At 46.0% G+C, this 21,607-nt stretch overlaps 1 protein-coding gene and 1 pseudogene across 1 annotated transcript; both read right to left on the reverse strand.

Moving 5' to 3' along the window:
- Nucleotides 1–7,826: 7,826 nt before the first annotated feature.
- On the reverse strand, nucleotides 7,827–8,306 carry LOC100683584 (annotated as a pseudogene).
- Nucleotides 8,307–14,688: 6,382 nt separating this feature from the next.
- Nucleotides 14,689–20,416, reverse strand: LOC610165 (metal transporter CNNM3-like). Its single transcript, XM_038585089.1, is given in 6 exon segments — nucleotides 14,689–18,387; nucleotides 18,389–18,835; nucleotides 19,028–19,164; nucleotides 19,167–19,923; nucleotides 19,991–20,223; nucleotides 20,323–20,416. Coding segments are annotated over 6 exon segments (1,824 nt in total). The 3' UTR covers nucleotides 14,689–18,231.
- Nucleotides 20,417–21,607: the final 1,191 nt, after the last annotated feature.

The following is a 21,607-nucleotide window of genomic DNA, read 5'->3' on the forward strand; positions in this document are numbered from 1 at the left end:
GGTGCCTGGGGGCCTCAGTTGGTCAAGCCTCTGCCATTGGCTCAGGTCGTGATCCTGGGGTCTTGGGATCAAGCCCCAGGTTGGGTTCCCTGCTCACCAGGGAGTCTGCTTCTCTTTCTGACTCTCTCCCTGCTCGTATTCTCTCTCAAATAAATAAATAAAATCTTAAAAAAAAAAGAAAAGAAAAAACCGTAAAAATGACAGACAAGTTTGTAGAGATAGGAAATAGATTCAAGGTTACCAGGACTGGGGGTGGGGGGGGGAGGATGGAGTGTTAATGACTTAGTGGGTACAGTTTCTGGTGGGAGTAATAGACATATTTTGGAAATAGTAGTGAGGTTTACATAACATTGTGAATGTAATTAATGTCACTGAATTGTACATTTAAAAATGGCTAACATGACATGTTTTATGTCATATATATTTTAATCACAGTGAAAATAAATAAAATGCCAAGAAACATGCCTATTAAGGGAATAAAGGGAATGATGCCCACCCTTCAAGCCTTATAATAATCTGCCTCTTCCTACATCCACTTCCTTTTATGCTATTTTCTGATTTATTTAAAGATTTGTTATTTATTTTAGAGAGAGAGATGGAGAGGGAGCACAAGCAGGAGAGGCGGAGGGAGAAGGACACTGTCAAGCTGACTCCATCCTGGTGGTCTGGGGCCTTTAGCCTCTGGAGATTAAGGAATGTGTATGAAAGACGCTGCCATGGTAACCAGCATATTTTGTTTGCTTAGCTGAATAATTGTAAATAAAAGTACTTTCCTTAGTACATGATTTTCTCCACTTGCATTTAATGATTTGGAGGCAGAAGTAACTTCTTAGCAGCTCATACCAAGATTCCTTTGACAGAGAGGCTTTGAGCAGAGAGCTCTAGGGTGAAAGAGAACTGAGATGGTTTAGCTACTCCATCCAGATAACAAAGCAGAGAGGGGACGTCTGAATTACATGTAAGCTTGTCAAACCTACATCCTTGTTTAACTTACAAATTATTTGTCCTCTAAGATGGTATATAATTTTATATAGTATATAGGATTAGCAGGATCCCCTTCATAAATCTTTAACTAAATCAAGAAATCACAATCAAACCTACATCCTTGTTTAACTTACAAATTATTTGTCCTCTAAGACGGTATATAATTTTATATAGTGTATAGGATTAGCAGGATCCCCTCCAAAAAATCTTTAACTAAATCAAGAAATCACAAAGCTCTTTTGTCAGGAAAATTGAAGTATAAAAATGTTGTTGGGCAGCCCTGGTGGCTCAGCGGTTTTAGAGCCGCCTTCAGCCCAGGGCGTGATCCTGGAGACCCGGAATCGAGTCCCACGTCGGGCTCTCTGCATGGAGCCTGCTTCTCCCTCTGCCTGTGTCTCTGCCTCTCTCTCTCTCTCTCTCTCTCTCTCTCTCTCTGTGTGTGTGTGTGTGTCTCTCATGAATAAATAAATAAAATCTTAAAAAAAAAATGTTCTTGATGGGAAGCTCATGATACTAGATCCCAGAATATTAACTAAGACAATGACAGTAAAAGGACCAGATGAACCAGAAGAAAGGGAATCACAGGGAAAAGAAAATCAGCACATAAAGCAAAGGTTGTGTGTGTGTTTTTTAAGATTTTATTTATTTATTCATGAGAGACACAGAGAAAGACGCAGAGACATAGGCAGAAGGAGAAGCAAGACCCCTGCAGTGGGCTTGATCCTGGGCCCGGGCATTACGATCTGATCCAAAGGCAGACGCTCAACCGCTGAGCCACCCAGGTGCCCCAGAGCAAAAGTATTTAAAATCTATGTGAGGATCTCAGTAAATAGAATGAAAAGAGGTTGAGGGATTCTTGAAAAGACTGGCAGTCTTAAATGTCTCTTCCATTCCTCACAGAGGTTATTTAAATGTCCTGCATCAAATATGTCTTGAGCATTTCTATATTCACAACAACATGAAAGCATTTGTCCTTCCTTTTATGAGAAAGGAGATTGCATAACTCGGGGTAATGTAATCTCTACCTTCTACATGTTCACAGCCATATAGTGAGAAGATTGTAGGCAGGACCAGAGACAGGTAGCAGAATAGGAAGTAGCTATTATGGTGCGACTTATGAAAAGAGCCTCTGTCCTAAATCAAATTCCTCCAATGACTTGTCTCAGTGACTTCATTCCCACCCTTTAAAAAAATGCTTGCTTTAGGTTAAGGTATTATTGTCACAAGAAACTTTCTAAAGATACGGCTTTCCCTTGGGATAGCTCAGATAATGCAAGCTTTGGGGTCTGTAGTCCATGTGAGCTCAGAAGGCCATGGAGGAGCAAGGTTCAAGACAGTCAGACTTCCCTGTGTGGAGGGCCCCAAAGGTATGCTCTCTCAGCGACTCAGTCAGAAGGCTCTTGTCACTACCCACATTAACGTGTTAAAAGGTACACAGGCATATTAAAAATTTTGAGTTTATTTGAGCAAAAATGGATTCAAAATGGGCAGCCTCTGATCTAGCAGACGGAACGGCACTTCAGGGAGCTGTACAAAATCAAAGACTTTCATAGGCAGAAGGGAGCAGGATATGAGGAAGTTATACTAGGCAAAAAAACCGGTTGGTTATCGCAAGGTTACTTTCCTTTAGGGGATGGCCGGGGCAGCTGACCTACATAGTCCTGAGCAGGTGATTCCTGACTGACTGGTTTAGGAGTCCATTTCTGGGTGAGTGAAACTGCAATTAAGTCTTGGATTAGTGATGTAGGATTTAGCCTAAACGAATCCATTTGTGGTCTATTGTCTTATTTTTAACTATGTGCTTTCCTCATTTAAGATCCCATATTGCTACTGAGGAGTATTTCCCTTTACATTTTTAAAAAATTGATGTTATTTAAGTAACCTCTACACCCAATGTGGGGCTCGAACTCAGCACCACAACGAGACTAAGAATTGCACATTCTACTGACTAAGCCAATCAGGAGCCCCCCGCCTTTTATTTTAATTAATTATATTTAGGTCATGTTCTCTTGACTCTTCCTACACAGATACGTAGGCAGTTCTTAATTTACAAACAAGGGGAACATTGCCATAGTAATTTCTGTCTCCCACTGCCAATACATTCTGAAAAACAATGGAGCTTTTGGTGAATCTTGGGCTGTGAATGTAAAGGAAGGGAAGATTTTCCAGGTCAAGAAGAGCCTAGGCTGGCTGACTCTAAAGGACAATCTGCTGGCATATATATATATATATATATATATATATAATAATCGGCCATTTCCTCCCTTTCCTCATCCTACAATCTTTCCACATATTGCCTAAAAATTCCACCACCTACGGTTTGTTTTGATTAATAAAATTCAAATGCACCTGAGAGAGAATTCAAGCAAACTCTTTTAAGACTAGTGGCGGTATGGGATGCCTGGCTTGTTCAGTTGATAGAGCACATTGACTCTTGATCTTGGGGTTGTGAGTTTGAGCCCTATGTTGGGTGTAGAGATTACTTAAATATAAAAAATCTTTAAAAAAAAAAGATTATTTATTTATTTATGAGAGACAACACAGAGAGAGGCAGAGACATAAACAGAGGGAGAGGTAGGCTCCCCATAGGGAGCCTAATGCAGCACTCCCATCTCAGGACCCCAGGACCACAACCTGAGCCAAAGGCAGATGCTCAACCACTGAGCCATCCGTGCTCAAGAATCTTTTTTTAAAGAATTTATTTATTTGACAGAGAAAGAGAGAGAGCATGCACAAGCACAGGGAGCATCAGGTTCCCCACTGAGCAGGGAGTCCAGTGTGGGGTTGAGTCTCAGGATCCTGGGACATGACCAGAGCCAAAGGCAGAAGCTCAACCAACTGAGCCACCTAGGTGTCCTTAAAATAAAAAAATCTTAAAGAAATAGAACTTGTGGGGGCATGACACAAAGGACAAAGAAACCAAATTTGGGGCAATTTATATATCAAAAGGACAAATGACTACAATTGATTATAAAACATTTAATAAATAAAAAAACCCACGGCAATGTGATTATAGAAAAGAATGTCCTTATTTTTAGGTTATGCAGGCTAATGTATTAGGGAAAACGTGTCATGATGTTTGCAATGTATTTCCAAACAGAAACAAAAAATATATGGCAAATGGTCATCAATTTTTGGATAGTTGGTAGATACAATGGTGATTTTTGTATGGTTCTTTCAATTTATCTGTATTTAAATTTTTTCTACAATAAAAATAGAAAAAAGTAGCCCTGAGAGAATTAAAGGTCAGTTCAGATGTTAATCTCATTTTTTCCAACAGATTACTTTCTTCCTAACAATAGTGGAGAGCAGCTATACTGACAGCAACCCCCACCAAAATTTTTCTTTAGTCTTAAACTTCATACTATTTTTATTCAGTGTGTGCACTGATATTTCTCATCCACAAAGAAGCCAGGTTGGTACATGATGTTAAAATTAATAAAAGTAAGTCAAAATTAAGGTGATGGGAGTAGTTGTGGTGCTAGTGGTGAAAAACTGTAGTTGAGAAATTTTTTTTTTAAGATTTTATTTATTTAATCACGAAAGACACACACACACACACAGAGAGAGAGAGAGAGAGAGAGAGAGAGAGAGAGGCAGAGGCACAGGCAGAGGGAGAAGCAGGCTCCATGCAGGGAGCCCGACGTGGGACTCAATCCCGGGGCTCCAGGATCAGGCCCTGGGCTGAAGGCGGCACTAAACCACCGAGCCACCAGGGCTGCCCCTGTAGTTGAGAAATTAAGATAAAATTGAGAGCTGGCTAAGGAGAGCTACCAAGATACTACAGTAAGAAATGCCACATCTAGGTTATATAGAACACTCCCAGTTGTATGGAAGTAATCCTGAGCTGGGGAAACTGTCCCACCAAATTTGTCAATCCCTTTCAGAGGACTTTCATTTCCTCCCTCTTACTTCATTTCCCTAGCTTCTTCCTAATGATGTGGGAAACAAAGGCAGAAGGAAATGTAGATAAAATTAAATGTCCTTATAACCTCCAGCCCATTGACAAATACTTGAGGCAGGCCTTGAGGCAGGCCCATGGACAAATGCATTCCTCCAGGAAGCTCCCAACTGTCTTAAAGTTAGTGCCTTGCTAGAGAGAAAAACAACCTTGGTTTGACAATAGCAAGGCCTCAGGTTTCCGGAGTCTTCTTTTAGCGTATGGAAATCCTTTTGGAACTTTCCTTAGCGTTACTTGCCTCCCCAACCCCAGAGTATAATAATCAGTTGCTCCTCATAATCCTGGCATAGCAGGCAGCAGCAGGCAGTGGCAGCAGCAGGCAGTGGCAGCAGCAGCAGCAGCAATAGCTGCTTTTTCTGCCCATGGGGTCCTGTCCCTGTGCTTTAATAAAACCACCATTTTGCATTGAAGACTTCTCAAGAATTTTTTTTTTTTTTTTTTGGCTTCAGATCTCACCAAACCTCACCTCTATTAAAAAACTACATCATTGACACTTGGTTCTTATTTCATACTCAATTCATCTCAGATTCATTCAAAAGCCTATCCTTAGCTCTGAGGATTGGAGTTGACAGTTCACCCTTAACTCCACCAATTCTGAGTCCCTACCATTCATGTTGGGTGGGATGTAAATTGCATTGATCAGAGATTAATAGTAACAGTCTATTGGGTTGTTGTCTCCTTTGAGGACCTGAGGCTTTCCAAAATCCCTCCCATCTAGTGGAACCCCAAGTAGGCACTGTGTCGTAAGTACACTCATGCACCTTACCTCATTTAACCCTTGAAAGAATCTATCACTATTTCCACAGCTACTAAGTATTAGAAGCTGGCTCTGCTGACTCAAAAGTTTACCTCCCATCTTCTTTCAACTAACATTAAATCCCACAGTCTTATTTTTGCCAAATATTTTATCTTTGGCCAAGATGTTTTCTCCCTTCCCTATATTAATTTAAGATGTGGCATCTAGCACAGTTTCCTTCTCTACTCCAGCCCTACTGTCATCAGGGGTAAATCCAGTGTCCATGTCTAACTATCCTAACACTCTGGTTTCACACATCCCTGACTCTAACATTGGCTCCCATTTGGACAATCAAAAAGACCTGAAAACAACAAACAGCTAGGGCAGAGCTGAACGATCAGATTCATCTCCTGTACAAGGTTATTCCCTTAAGCCTGGGAGAGATGATGAGACTTAATGGAAGATGAAGAGAGAAATACGTTCCAAAACAAACAAACAAGATAAAACCCCAGAAACAGACCTTAATGAACAAAAATACGTGCTTTACCTGATAGAGTTCAGAGCAATCCTATAAAAATTGAAGCCTCAAAACTATCCAACAGTTTCTTCTGTCACAGTAAAATCCCAAATTCCTGCAATGTCCTGTAAGCCCTGCATGATCACATCTTCTATTACTTCTGATCTTAATCCAATTCTCTTCCCTCTCACTCACTCTGCTTCTACCAAAGGAGCTTCCTGACTCAAATACTGCAGAAAAGACCTAGCTTTGGGGATGCCTGGGTGGCTTAGCAGTTAAGCTCCTGCCTTTGGCCCAGGGTGTGATCCTGGAGTCCCGGGATCTAGTCCCACATCAGGCTCCCTGTGTGGAGCCTGTTTCTCTCTCTGCCTATGTCTCTGCCTCTCTCTGTGTGTCTCTCATGAATAAATAAACAAAATTAAAAAAAAAAAAAAAAAGACTCAGCTTCGGGCTGTTAAAAAGCCACAGGCCCAAGGTGGAGTCACTTGGCCCAGGACAGCAAATCAAGACTTAATTGCAGTTTCAGTTTCTCCAGGAGTAGAATCTTAAACCAAAATCTGGCATTTTCTGGTAGGCACCACTGTGGTAATCTGTCACTTGGGCCCCTCCACCCCACCTAAAGGAAGATGAGGTAATCTACCTAATAAAACAGTTTTCCCCTGAATCCCCCTTGGGGGAAGGACCTAGCCTGAAAAAATACTTTCTTCTCCTTTGCTAATAACTTCTTGCCTCACCCTTCTTTCTATAAAAGCCTTCCATTTCATGCAACGCCTCAGGGGAGGCCCCTCTACTTGTTGGGTTGGATGTTTGCTCCCTAATTCAGGAATTGCTTAATAAAGCCAATTTGACCTTTAAAATTTACTCAGTTGAATTCTGGCTTTTTTTTTTTTTTTAAGATTTTTATTTATTTATTCATGAGACACAGAGAGAGAGAGAGGCAGAGACACAGGCAGAAGGAGAAGCAGACCCCCTATAGGGAGCCCAATGCGGAACTCGATCCCAGGACCCTGGGATCATGCCCTGGGCCCCCCAAAACCCCTCCTTCACAAGAATGTTAACCTTATCTGTTAGAGGCGAACAACAGGAAGAGCTCCTGCTGGCCTAGACTAGTTTGAGCTCAACCACTGACTCAGACCTGTACAGATGGACCGGCAGGTGGGCCGGGAGTGTAGGACAGTTTCTTCTTTCTTCTTCTTCTTTTCTTCTTTCTTCTTCTTTTCTTCTTCTTCTTCTTTCTTCTTCTTCCTCCTCCTCCTCCTCCTCCTCCTCCTCCTCCTCCTCCTCCTCCTCCTCCTCCTTCTTCTTCTTCTTCTTCTTCTTCTTCTTCTTCTTCTCCTTCTCCTTCTTCTCCTTCTTCTCCTTCTTCTCCTTCTTCTCCTTCTTCTTCTTCTTCTGTCTGGGGCAGCCCGGGTTTAGCGCTGCCTTCAGCCCAGGGCCTGATCCTGGAGGCCCCGGGATTGAATCCCACATCAGGGTCCCTGCATGGAGCCTGCTTCTCCCTCTGTCTGTGTCTCTGCCTGTCTCTCTCCTCTCTGTGTATTCTCATGAATAAATAAGTAAAATCTTAAAAAAAAAAAAAAAAAGGTTTGATCACACATGGTCCAAGAACACTCAAATAATAAGCCACATAGAAAGATATGTTAAAGATTGGTCTTCAAACATTATAGCCAATGATGCCATGCCTGACTATGATCTCGCCCACATCAAACCTCATCCACACCTCGGTGGCCACCAAACCATTTAGCAGAGCTTCCTTAACTGTGAGCTGTTTGAAGCTACAAGTTGGAGCACTCTTGACTATTTTTTTTCAAGCTCTGAGTAGCTGTAGGGATCTCAGCAGGGGTTGGAGGAAGCAGCTCAACCCTGGCATAGTGCCAAAATGTGGCCAATCGAGGCTTCGAGTAAGTCACAGCAGCGTTCACCAGCGCCAGAGAGGCTTCTCAGCGAGGTTACAGATGATCTGGGCCATGGTTCCAGGATCAGGACAGTTACTTCTACCTCATTATGCTAAACTCTCCACCCAAGGAGGAGTACAAACCTTGATAACATAATATACAATGCATGTACAGGCATGTTTCCCAAATATGCATGCATGACCTTATGCTCACCTCTACATACGAAGGCAAAATTCCCCTTTCTGACTATTTACCTTAACCCTAAATAAAAAGAGCCCATTCACTCTTGCTTGGGAAGTCAGGGCTTTGGAAGTTATTGCCTGTGATCTCCATATTAGCTGCAAAATAAAGTTTCCTTTGTGTGACAACTCCATTTGGTGTGGTCCTTTTATGTGTAACTCACCAAGGAGCAAACTCTAGTTCAGTTACAAAGAGATACAACATTCCAACTGGTCAGGCCTAAGCCAAATGCTGCCCCTGTGGTCAGGGGTGGGATCAGCGAGCTCCTCTTAAATCAAAAGTCTAGGAATGAGAAGAGGGGTGGTTCCATAGGAAAATCAGAGTGTGTTTACTAGAAGGAAACTGGATGCTAGACAGGTGAAATCACAGATATATCCATTCCACAAGATGCGATGAGGGAAGCACAGAGAAATCATTTGTAAAAGACGTATTACAAAGATTTTTAGCCTTTTCAAACTTCCAACTTGGGACCTGAGAGAGAGCACAATTAGTGTGAATTCATCCGTACTTCTAGTAACTGACCACTACTTTAACCTCCCAGGAAGCAGGTACAGATTCCCTGAGGATCCTCAGCATTACAGATCTCATGGAAGCAGAGGGAGGGGTGAGGGAGACATGGGGACATGGAAGAAAGTGTCCAGAAGGAAGCAGAGAGGAGTGAGGGAGACAATCAATGTCCTTTATAAAGACAAGGTAGGAGAAAACCAAAAAGGAGGGATAGGCAGTATTGTCAATCCCCAGGTTAGGGTGGTGTGCTATGGAATCATTATTTGTGTTGCCCCCAAATTCATATTTTGGAACTTTAATCCCCAGTGTGTTTGACCTTGGAGGTAAGGCCTTTAGGAGACAAGTAAGTCATTAAGGTAGAGTCCTCATGATGGGATTAGCATCCTTATAAAAAAGAAACACTAGAGCTAGTTCTCTTCCTCTCTCTTTCCCAGGTAAGGACACAGCAAGAAGGCAGCCATCTGCAGTCAGGAAGAGAGGGCTCTCACAAGAACCCAACCATACTGGCACCCTTGATAGACTTCCCAGTCTAAAACTATATGTTTTTAAATTCACCCAAACCGTGGTATTTTGTTAAAGCAGCCTGAACTAAGTCAAAAAGATTATATGTTTTAAATTCACCCAAACCGTGGTATTTTGTTAAAGCAGCCTGAACTAAGTCAAAAAGATTAACGCTGAGAATAGAGACATTAATTTGATGTTGAGATAATTTATGACTTTGAAGAAAGAATTTCCATAGCCTGGGGCACAAACTAGATTATGAACACTTAAGAAATGAGTGGCTGATGAGGAAGTGTAGGTACACCACAAAATGAAAAGTGAATAAATTGTTTACAGACTGAGAGCCTACTCTAGACAGAGCACTACACTAGGCACCAGCTTCATGGGTGTACGACAGGACATTCTACACGGGGCACTGGGCTCTGATGGGTCCTGGTTTGACTTGATGCTCTGATGTCACTGTCTTGGAATTATTACTAAATTTTTAATGAGGAGCTCTGCAGTTTCATTTTGCACTACACCCACACGTTATGCAGTAGGTACTCCTGAAGGGGACCCAAAATATTTCATTGGTTGTTCATTCACTTATTTATTTTTTAAAGATTTTCCCCCCCAATTTATTCATTTGACAGAGAGAGCACAAGCAGGGGGAGCAGCAGAGTGAGAGGGAGAAGCGGGCTCCCCACTGAGCAGGGAGCCTGATGTGGGGCTCAATCCCAAGATCCCAGGATCATGACCTGAGCCAAAGGCAGACACTTAACTGACTGAGCCACCCAGGTGCCCCAAAGTCATATTTTTGAACATGCACCATATACCTTGCACTGTGCTAAGCACCTTCTATTCCTGATATCATTTAATTCACTTAACAATCTTAGGAGTTGGGACGCCTGGGTGGCTCAGCGGTTGAGTATCTGCCTTTGGCTCAGGGTGTGATCCTGGAGTCCTGGGATCGAGTCTCGCATCGGGTTTCCTGCTTCTCCCTCTGCCTGTGTCTCTGCCTCTCTGTGTGCCTCTCATGAATAAATAAAGTCTTTTAAAAAAATCTTAGGAGCAGGTCTTATTAGTATTATTTTCTAAGTGAGTAAACTAGGGCTTAGGAAATTGAATAAGTTTATCAGGGTCATATAGGCCCTACAAGTGAGATGAAGTGGAATGTTACATCATAGCTGTTTGTGCATTTTAATATGCTTGAAAGTAACAATCTTTTCTTAGAAGATTTTGTCACGCATCTATCACATTCACTACCTCTTTCATCATGTCTCCAGAGACCACAAGAGTGGCTGACTCATAGTAAGCAATTCTTTGTTGTTGACTAAGCATTTGCCTTCAGCTCAGGTCCTGATCTCAGGGTCCTGGGGTCAAGCCCCTGCATTTATTTGACCAGCATGTGCTCCCTGTTCAGCAGGGAGTCTGCGGCTCCACCTCCCCCTCCTCTGCTTTGTGTAAGTGTGTATACACACTCTCTCCCTCAAATAAAATCTTAAAAAAAAAAAAGTGACTATAATGAATTTGCAGTACTTAGCAGTGCCTGGCACATAGTAAGAATTCAATAAATGACTGGTTTATTAAGTGAGGGAAAAGTGAAATTTTCAGATCAATCTGGATGGTTTGATATATCTTTGTATAATGAAACAATTATGGTTATATATCCACATTCACATATTTTTAAAGTATTTGTTAGCTCTAGAAGAAAATATAAATGGAATTTTGTGTTTTACTTTATATACTCCTTATTTAAAAGTGAAGATTGTAGGAAAATAAAGCTATTATCATATTCTGAACCTAGTAGTAGATAACAAGGCTTATATTATAATTCTTCCTTCCTAAGAATGACCTTCCTCCTGTCCAAAATATTTTCCATGTCTATTCTCTTTTAGTTCTGACTCTGCCACAATTTGCTATTAATCTTAGAAAAAAAAATGAATTACTTGATCTGCAGAACAGGTTCCTCATTCACAAAATGAGGCACACAATCTAGGTAGTGCTTCACAACTACTGAACTTTGGGATGCTGGTGTCCTGAATATGGATTAAGGAACTGACCTCTCCTTTGATGGGGCAGTTGAGAGGAGTCAGAGAGGGTCAGAGCCCCTTGGGCCAGTAACTCTGGCCATGAGCTGCCTGTTTAGGTCTCCTTCGGGCAGCCTGTGCAGTCTGGGATGTATGCCAGAGCAGCAGGAAGCACTGTGGACAACAACCAGCACTTACAGTCCTGCTGAGTGTGCATGGCCAAGGAGATGCCTGTCACATGGGCAACCACATGCAAAGTACTTTACTGCCCATCACGGACCAGAGAGATGTTGGAGCCAACGCTCAAGTTTGTGATCCAGATATCCAAGGGGCACAGCACACAGTCTCAGGGATCATCTGTTAGAGGGTGAAAGGGGACACTGGGCAGAGTAGGGTTTCTGGTGGGCTCAACTCCAGGCAATGCCCTTAATATTTTCTTCAACATATGTGGGCTATTCCAATCCCTTTGTAGCAATGCACTCTTTTTGTGGTGCCCAGGCTGGCTGTTGAGAATGCATGCATGTTCTGAAAGTTAGAGTTTTATTTTATTTTATTTTATTTTTTTAAAGATTTTATTTATTTACTCATGAGAGACACAGAGAGAGAGAGGCAGAGACACAGGCAGAGGGAGAAGCTGGCTCCACACAGGGAGCCCGACATGGGACTCGATCCCGGGTCTCCAGGATCACGCCCTGGGCCAAAGGCAGGTACTAAACCGCTGAGCCACTGGGGCTGCCCTGAAAGTTAGAGTTTTAATGTGGAAATCCAGAAATAAAAATATACTATTAGGTTCCAAATCCATTTGCATTATCTTATGAAATTGCAATATTACATCTGTCAGTAAAAGAGAAGGAAGGGTTGTTATTCTTTAAACATAATTATAATTGTAAATTCTGAATGGTTGTATAAAATGGTTTTAAATATTTTATCACCCACTTATATGATCAGAGTCCTTCACTGATAATTATTATTCAGAATATGAGAAGTTTATCATTAAGAAGTCTAGATCAGAAACTGCATAAAGTCACTTCAACCATAAAACCTAGTATCAAAATATATTCATAGGAACAAGTTCTGGTTGATCATTAAAAAAATGTGGAAACATTTATTTGACAGATTTATTCAAATGCAATTTTTAATATCTTTTCTAATACATTATAACTTATTTTATAATTATATAATTTAAAGATAATGCTATGATTTTTTTTTAGCACCATCTGGATGATTCCAAATCTCGTTTATGTAGCCTAGTGTGCTATGCAAAAATGATCATTTTCTGTATGTGTTGTGATATGAAAGAAGTTGAGATACAACTTATTTATCCCTGATACAATTTACTTATAAAGTGTGTCTGCCCCCTCATCTCACCCTAGGACCCTTGTCTCCTGCTTCCCACCCCATATAGTTTATCTCTCGCTACAAAGAGAACCAGGGCTACAGGGTCAAGGTTCAAGTCTGTATCCAACAGGGTGAAGAACTCCAGCATGGATATTTGCATGAGATGCCATGGGGCTGCGGGGCTGTCGGGTAAGCTTAGACAAAAGCATAAAAAACAGCTAACGTCTAAAAATCAGAGTCTGGATGAACAACAAACCTGGACAAATCCAGAGAGGAATCTACCTTTACTGAAGGATAAAAGATGAGAATAAATGGACGGACATACCATGTTCCTGGATGAAGTACTTCTTATCACATCCCTCATCATTTCTCATAGGAACATAAGAGTTTAAAACAATTTAAAAAAGAAAGAATAAGGCAGCCCGGGTGGCTCAGCGGTTTAGTGTGGCCTTCAGCCCAGGGTGTGATCCTGGAGACCCGGGATGGAGTCCTGCGTCGGGCTCCCTGCATGGACCCTGTTTCTCCCTCTGCCTGTGTCTCTGCCTCTCTCTCTCTGTGTCTCTCATGAATAAATAAATAAAATCTTAAAAAAGGGATCCCTGGGTGGCGCAGTGGTTTAGTGCCTGCCTTTGGCCCAGGGCGCGATCCTGGAGACCTGGGATCGAATCCCACATCAGGCTCCTGGTGCATGGAGCCTGCTTCTCCCTCTGCCTATGTCTCTCTCTTTTTTTTTTTTTTTTTTTGAATGTGCAAAGCAAACTCTTTTATTTCCGCGCTCACTCTTTGTGTCTCTAAAGCCTGCTTGGAATCCAAAAGTATTTATCAAACCATAGATAATTACTGCAACATTTGTAAGAACATATCGTGTTGGCTTATTTTGTGATCCTTCCCTGATCTGCCTATGTCTCTGCCTCTCTCTCTCTCTCTGACTATCATAAATAAATAAAAATTTAAAAAAATAAAATAAAATCTTAAAAAAAAAGAATAGCAAATTATGATCATTATTGCTGATTAGAGAAACGTGTCCTATGGTGAAGTCAAGTGATCAGTCTTCTAGACCATCCTTGCAATGCCTCAAAGGTACCTTGCTGTGGATACCATCTTCCTAAGGTCTTTAGCTTTGTGTTTTTCTAAGTACTCAGAATTGATGAAGTTACTCATGACTATTTTTCACAGTAATCAAACTCACAGAGCCTTGATATATGAACGAAACACTGAGGGTAAACATCTTCTGAACGTCTCCACTACTGCTGTTGGCTATCAGGAGAATCTGACAAGAATACATAATGGTTTGCTTGTGGTAGGGAATCCTAGTAACAGGAGGAGGCTGGTTTGGAGGGTTATTTCACCCAAGTTACATTAAGGCCTGGTGACCAGTTTCTGCTGCACAACAGAGTACTTTTTGTTCGAGTCTCCCAAATAAAACACCTGTTCCACTTGGCAGTGCTAGATAACCATCAACAAGTGTTTATTCTTCGCCTTCCCTCTTCCAAACTCCAAACCGACCACCCTTCGCCATTTGTTAACACAAACTGTTTTTCAAGTAATTTATATTTGATTTTGTTGTGCCCGAGATTGCGAATCCGAGAAACCACCAAGGAGCCGACACTAATGCAAACACACAAGGGTTTATTTACAAGCTCGAGCCTGGGTCCAAGTATACCCGACACAGCAGAGCAGGGACTTGGACCCCGAGACTGAGAGGCGTAGCAGCTTTATAGGGCCCAGTGGCCAATGGGATATGCAGAAAGTTGCACAGTCATGTTGGTCCACACGCAGGTGGCCAATTGAATTACATCTTACCCTATAGTATCCATTTGAGCTGGCCTATTACTTTGGTCAGAATTGGCGGGCACAAGGCAGGGTTACATTGTTATGAGCCGATTTCTGATTAGGGTGTGCCCCGAGCTTGACTAGGGTGGGGCAGTGCTCTAAGCAGGTCAGCACAAGGCGGGTACAGCACAAAATGGAGTCAGTCCTGCTCTGCTTGTCCAGGGGTAGGGGATTTTTGTTAAATTTCCTGGGTCCCACATTCCCCCCTTTTTCAGAGGATCCTATGCAGGACCCAATCATGGGTCCAGGTTGCTCTCAGAGTGAGCCAGGGGGAATGATTAAACCAGGATTCTCACCAACTTTGTTGCTGTTCTCACTCTCATTTACATTTAAGGCAGCACAACCCTTTGTTGTAAGAAGACTAAGTCTAATCCCCTTCTATTTTGAAGGACAACCTCGGACTAGGGAGTCTTGGAGGTGGGAAATAAGTGAGAACGGCGCATTCTTAGCTTTAGGGGATTGTCCTTGTCCAGTTGGCTTTTCCATTCTGGAACAAAGTCCTTGAGAACGGCGTGTGGGTCAGCTGGCCGGACGTGGGTGTAGTGGACAAGGGAGTAATCCCGTTGACCTTGAGAGCAGTGGGAGCGGTCAGGATCACGATGTAGGGTCCCTTCCAGCGAGGTTGAAGTGTCTGGTGTTGGTATCTCCACACATATACCCAGTCACCTGGCCGATATCGATGGGGGTCCGGGGGTGGCCCAGTCTCATAGAGAGCCCTCAGCTTAGGCCACACCTGCTCATGGGTTATGGAGAGTCTGTTCTTAAACCTTAGGGTTTCTTCAGTGTTGGTAACTAAAAATCCCCTGGTCCAAATTTACCATGTCTCTGAAGGCCTTAACTGAAGAAATGAAATGCACACTTGAGGACAAAATTGGGCTTTTTTTGCGACAAAATAGTTTCAGCTCAGCAATATTAATGGAATTAGTTTTTCAAACAGAAGAAAACAAAGGACTCTGGAGCACCAAAGCCAAGGAGACCATGAGAGCTTTCCCAATACCTTGGTTTCATCGGCCACAGCGAGCCTGGGGATAAGAAGACATGCCCTGAACTTAGGTACACTCGTCTTCTTACGTCATCCCTGGTGATGGCTGGTCAGCAGGACCCACGGGAATCCGCAGGGGCACTAGAACGGATCACAGATCAGGCTGTGATCAGGAAAAAGCCTGAGTACAAGGAGGGCAGGGAGCGGGAGCGGGCTCATGAGAGAGATTTCAACAATATCAATGGAATTAGGATTCCACACACAGGAAAGCAAGAGTCTGAAGCGCCAAATCTAAGGACAGCACGCAAGTTCTCCTGGACGTCTGTTTTCATCGGCCACAGTGAACTCGGGGACGGGGAGAATTGCCCTGACTGTACCGACAAGTTCATTCTCACATCAATCTCGGGAGAACGAGTGACTCCACGGGATTCCCCTGGAAGCACAGCCATGTCCACAGGTCCGGTCAGGAGCAAGGAATCCACCCTCGGATGCTGTGACCAAAGAAGAGCACCCTCTTTGGCCACGCAAATGCGCGAGCCTCTGGAGTGGCCAAGAAGGTGCAGGAAGGACAAAGCCCCACGGCTCCCGCGGCTTCCTCCGGGAGACGGGGAGCTGGTGGTGGTAGTGGTTGGTGAGCGCCTCGTCATCGTCAGAGAAGGCGTCGATAACGGGTCCTCTCTGCAGGGCCTGCCTGGCAGCAGGCGTCCGAACACAGCCACCTGGGACACCAGGCTGCCTTCCCAGAGAGCCCCTCCTCCTGCCGAGGTTTGAAGACCACTCACGCACTGCGTCTGCGATGAGTTTACCGCTGGGCTGGCCCACGACCTTCACTCACGAGGCCTCTACCTGCACGCAACCCCCGGGGCTGTCGCGTCCTTTCTGAGAGGAGACCACAAAGCAGCGCACTGCTGTGGCCTCAGGGTGACCTCGGACAAGACGCCGCCCCACCGGGGAGGACACGGACCAGGCAGCACCTCTGCGTGCCGGGAAACCTCCACTCCATCCCGCTCAGGAGCATGGGTTCCAGGTCCCGGCTCTCTAGGTCCCACTCGGACGTCTGACACTTCTTTGTCCTGTGGCCTAAGCAAAGTCCTTTCAGAACCTCAGTTGCCAGCACGGCGGCACGGGGCCTAGTTGTATACCCGGCCCCTGAAGAGAAACGTGCCACGGGCAATCCACAGGGCCTTCGGCCATCCTGTAGTTGGAGGCACCACAGTAGGCGACGTTGAGTCTTTCCATCATTCTAGGAGATCTCGGGGAGCGTGGCGTACCCCTGCCGAGCCCTGCCCAGCCCTGCTGCCAACTGGCGGTGTGGCCTGAAGAAAATCAGGTGTTTGGGATCCTCGGTTCCCTTCTTGCAAGATGGTCACACAAAGGACTTCCCTCTTCCAAACTCTGGAAGCTAATCAGAAGCAGAGGGACGGCTGGAGGCAACGTGGTTCCCCGAGAAGCCCTCCCAGGAGGCCTTGAGAGCCGCAGTTGGAGAAAACTACTCTCTGCATTGCTTCCTTTTGGGAATCTCAACATTCAAACCGCACGAGATTCAGCTTTCCACTTTTTGAAGAAGGGCATCAGAAATGCCTTGATCAGGCCAGCACAAAGGGAGCAGCCTGCTAAAGAGGCCAGGACACCAAATTCAGAAGAGGCATGTCATGTACACGAACGGAATGGGGATACCAGATACACGAAAGAAGGGTCATTTGCATCAGCAAAGCCAGCACGCGCAACTGCTCTTCCTGAAGCCTGTGGGTTCCGCTGCCACAGGGGACATGGGGACGGGGCAAAGGGACTGTCAAGTGTGCACGTGCTCACATATGCCCGGTGGGCACATCACGTGAGGCAGGACCCACGGGACTGCCCCAGGAGCCTTGCACTCCACAGATCAGTCTGCAGGGGGCAATCGGCCTGCAGAATGGGGGCTAGGCCATAGCTCTCATAGCTTCACGTCAGATAGTCCAACAATATAGATGGAAGTAGGATTCCAAGTATGGAAAACAAGGGATTATGGAATAGCAAAGCCAAGGAGAAAGGCATGGTTTCCAAACAATTTGCTTTCATCGGACACTGTTACTTCTCAGACATTTGTATGGAATACCAAAACTCCTAACCAGACAAAATACACTTACATGTGTTTATGTTCACTTGCTTAGAGCTGTACCATTGGTAAAGCACCACCCCACAAAATGAAAATGTTTGAAATCCAACTGTTCAAACATTTCTATAGTGTTTGCCTGGACAATGGTCTGGAATTTGATAAAAGCAGCTGACAATTATCAAAGAAGCATTTTGGCCATCTTAGTAAAAGAATCATAGTTCTTAACTCTTCTGAGTCACAGCCCCCTTTGAAAACTTGCTGGTGATGGATCCTCATTCCCCAAAAATACACACTCCCACTATTTCTGCATATAATTTCAAGGAGTTTAGGGGGATCTCCAACTTCAATCCAAGGTTCCCAGGTTCAAAATCTAAGAACTGGGCAATTGCTAACTTTTCGTACAACTCAAAAAAAAAACCATTTACAAACAATAATCATTCCTTACGTACATACCAATGTTTTATACTTCACAAACATTGATAGGCAGAGGAGGAAACTGAGGCGCAAATTATAGAGTGATTTGCCTAAGGTCACTCGGCCAGCTGGTGGCTAGGCCTGGAAGCAAACCCAGCTCTTCCGACTCCGGGGCTTGTCTCCCCATCCTGGAGTTGCCGCCAGAGCTCCCACCCCTCACTAAGGGGGCATAAGGAGAAAAAGGCAAAGTAGAAAGCCCACCACCAACCATCCCCCCACGCCTTCTTGCTCCAACTGGGTCTGGGCTCGAGAGGCCAGGAGTGCATTGAGGTACTGCAGCCATGTGACCTTGATGAGCTGCAGGTCGCAGAGGGCCCCTCACGGTGTAGTCAGGACAGTATGCAGACAAGCGAGCACCATCGGCTGGCTCTGGCTGCAGGTCGTGGTGGATGGACTAGAGCGAGGACACTGGGGACTGGTGAACCGAGGACAGCGCTGTCAGGGCAGACACTCTGTAGTAGGTGAAGGCTCCATTCTCAAACTTCAGGCCCTCTTTCCTGATCTCCACCTTAACCCTGCCCTGCAGGATGAGAATGCATTAATGCACCCACTGGCTGCCCTGGTACAGGTAATGGTGTGCAGCCAGATGGTTGCCCTCGTCAAACCTCACTTCCTGGTTGATGCTGGGATGCTTCAGCAGGTGCAGCAGGACCTTCTCGGAGATTCGCAGGGGGCTGAATATATCCACCTCTCAAGACAGGAAGCGCTGGGTGGCCAAGAGCAGCTGAGGCGAGATTTTCACTTTATATTCATTGTCAGACACCTTTTTTTAAAAATTTATTTATTTGTGATAGTCACACAGAGAGAGAGAGGCAGAGACACAGGCAAAGGGAGAAGCAGGCTCCATGTAGGGAGCCCGACGTGGGATTCGATCCCGGGTCTCCAGGATCGCGCCTTGGGCCAAAGGCAGGCGCCAAACCGCTGCGCCACCCACGGAGCCCCCATCGTCAGACACCTTGAACAAGAATTCCAAGAATTCCTCTTTTCGACGGAAAGGGGCACTCAGAGGAGCAGGCTTCTTCCTGACCGTGGCATCTGGGTAGTCCTCAGACTCATCCAGGATCTCAGACTTGATGATCTCCTCAATGACTCCTCCAGGGTGACGAGGCCCAGCACCTCGTAGAAGGGGTCACCTTCACCCTTGTTCACCTTCTGCACGATGGCCAGGTAAGACTTCCCTCGTTTGAACTCCTCCAGGACTGTGTCCAGCTTGGTGTCATTGAAGACGAAGTGAAGCGGATGGTTGTAAAAGCGGGTGATGGTGCTGAGCGGTGTGCAGTCTCCGGGGTCCACGAAGGCCAAGTCCTTGAGGTACAGCATGTCCACGATGTTGGAGCGCTCTTCCTCGTACACCGGGATGCACGTGTGGCCGCTCTGCATGATGCTGGCCAGGACACCGAAGTCCAGCACGGTGCCAGCTGCGGAGGAGGTGGGCGCTGGGCCTGGGGGTGGCGGGGCTGCTGCCGCTGGCGGCGCTGGTGCGGGACCTGCAGCTGAGCGCGCTGGCGCCCCCCAAGGTGCAGGTGCTGCGCGAGAGCGGCACAGAGGCCAAGTGTGCGGCGGCGCCTGGAGCCCGAGTGGCGCCGGGCTGGCTGTGCCCTGGGCGTGCTGTTGCTGCTGGCCAGCCCGGCGCAGGCGGCGCTGGCGGTGCTGCTGTACTGCGTGGCCGGCCAGTGCGCCGTGCCCGCCGTGCTGGGCAGCGCGGAGCTCGTGTTCCTCGTGGGCGAGGTGGTGCCGGTCGCTGTGAGCGGGCGCTGGGCACCGGCACTGGCACCGCGCGCGCTGCTGCTCAGCCGCCTGGCCGTGCTGCTGACCCTGCCGGTGGCGCTGCCCGTGGGCCAGCTGCTGGAGCTGGCGGCGGGGCCGGGCGGCTGCGCGAGCGCGTACTGGAGCTGGCCTGCGGGGCGGCCACCCCTACAGCGACTTCAGCGAGGGCGTGCCGCGGGCCGTGGAGGATGTGCTCACGCCGCTCGAGGACTGCTTCATGCTGGACGCCGGCGCCGTGCTGGACTTCGGCGTCCTGGCCAGCATCATGCAGAGCGGCCACACGCGCATCCCGGTGTACGAGGAGGAGCGCTCCAACATCGTGGACATGCTGTACCTCAAGGACTTGGCCTTCGTGGATCCCGGACGAGGCCCCAAACGTTGTGCCTGAGATTGCGAAACCGAGAAACCACCAAGGAGCTGACACCGATGCAAACACAGGAGGGCTTATTTACAAGCTCGAGCCTCGGTCCAAGTACACCTGACATAGCGGAGCAGGGACTTGGACCCCGAGACTGAGAGGCGTAGCAACTTTATAGGCCCAGTGACCAATGGGATATGCAGAAAGTTGCACAGTCATGTCGGTCCACACGCAGGTGGCCAATTGAATTACATCTTACCCTATAGTGTCCATTTGAGCTGGCCTATTACTTTGGTCAGAATTGGCGCGCAGTTTTGGCGGGCACAAGGCAGGGTTACATTGTTATGAGCCAATTTCTGATTACGGTGTGCCCTGGGCTTGACTAGGGCGGGGCAGTGCCCTAAGCAATAAGCAGGTCGGCCTATCACTGAGCCGATTTTTTTTTTCTTTTCTTTTCTTTTTTTAATTTATGATAGGCACACAGTGAGAGAGAGAGAGGCAGAGACACAGTCAGAGGGAGAAGCAGGCTCCATGCACCGGGAGCCCGACGTGGGATTCGATCCTGGGTCTCCAGGATCGCGCCCTGGGCCAAAGGCAGGTGCCAAACCGCTGAGCCACCCAAGGATCCCAAGCCGATTTCTGATTTTGGTGTGCCCCGGGTTTGACTAGGGTGGGGCAGTGCCCTAAGCAGGTCGGCACAAGGCGGGTGCAGCACAAAATGGAGTCAGTCCTACTCTGCTTGTCCAGGAGTAGGGGATTTTTGTTAAATTTCCTGGGTCCCACAATTTCATTTCAAGTCTTTCCAATTCAAAAGGAGGGCTTGATCAATTCAAAAGGAGCTGCTCTTATTGGACTGCTACGTTTACAGAGCATTTTTTTTTTTTATAAGATGTTATCTATTGGAGAGAGACGCAGAGACACAGGCAGAGGGAGAAGCAGGCTCCCTTTGGGGATCCTGACGCGGGGCTGGATCCCAGGACCCCGAGGTCACGACCTGAGCCACCCAGGCGCCCGAAATACAGAGCATTTCTAAGCAGGGGAGACGGGTCAATTAGGATCACGTTGATCAGAACCTTTGTTTTCACTATGGATCCAGGGGTTATGAATTTACAGCTCTCACAGGGGTTGGAGATCACCTAATCTCACCATTTTCAGGACAACTAAAACTCATTAAGGTCGAATGATTTAAAATTACTCGGGCAGATCAAGAAAGGTTTATTGCCATCTTTCCCCCCCTCCCCCAACTCTTGATCTCGCTCCTTATACTTCAAGACCACGTTGGAAACATGAAGATAAAAATCAGTCGCGCAGCAGCAGCCTTATATGGCCCTCCTTTACAGAAATCTTGTAAACCGGTCCTTTCAATCTACGAGATCCGCGAGAACAGCCGCTTCGGCTCTTTGCAGCGCC

The sequence above is a fragment of the Canis lupus genome, chromosome 36, assembly GCF_011100685.1.
Source record: "Canis lupus familiaris isolate Mischka breed German Shepherd chromosome 36, alternate assembly UU_Cfam_GSD_1.0, whole genome shotgun sequence".
Classification (NCBI taxonomy): Eukaryota; Metazoa; Chordata; class Mammalia; order Carnivora; family Canidae; genus Canis; species Canis lupus.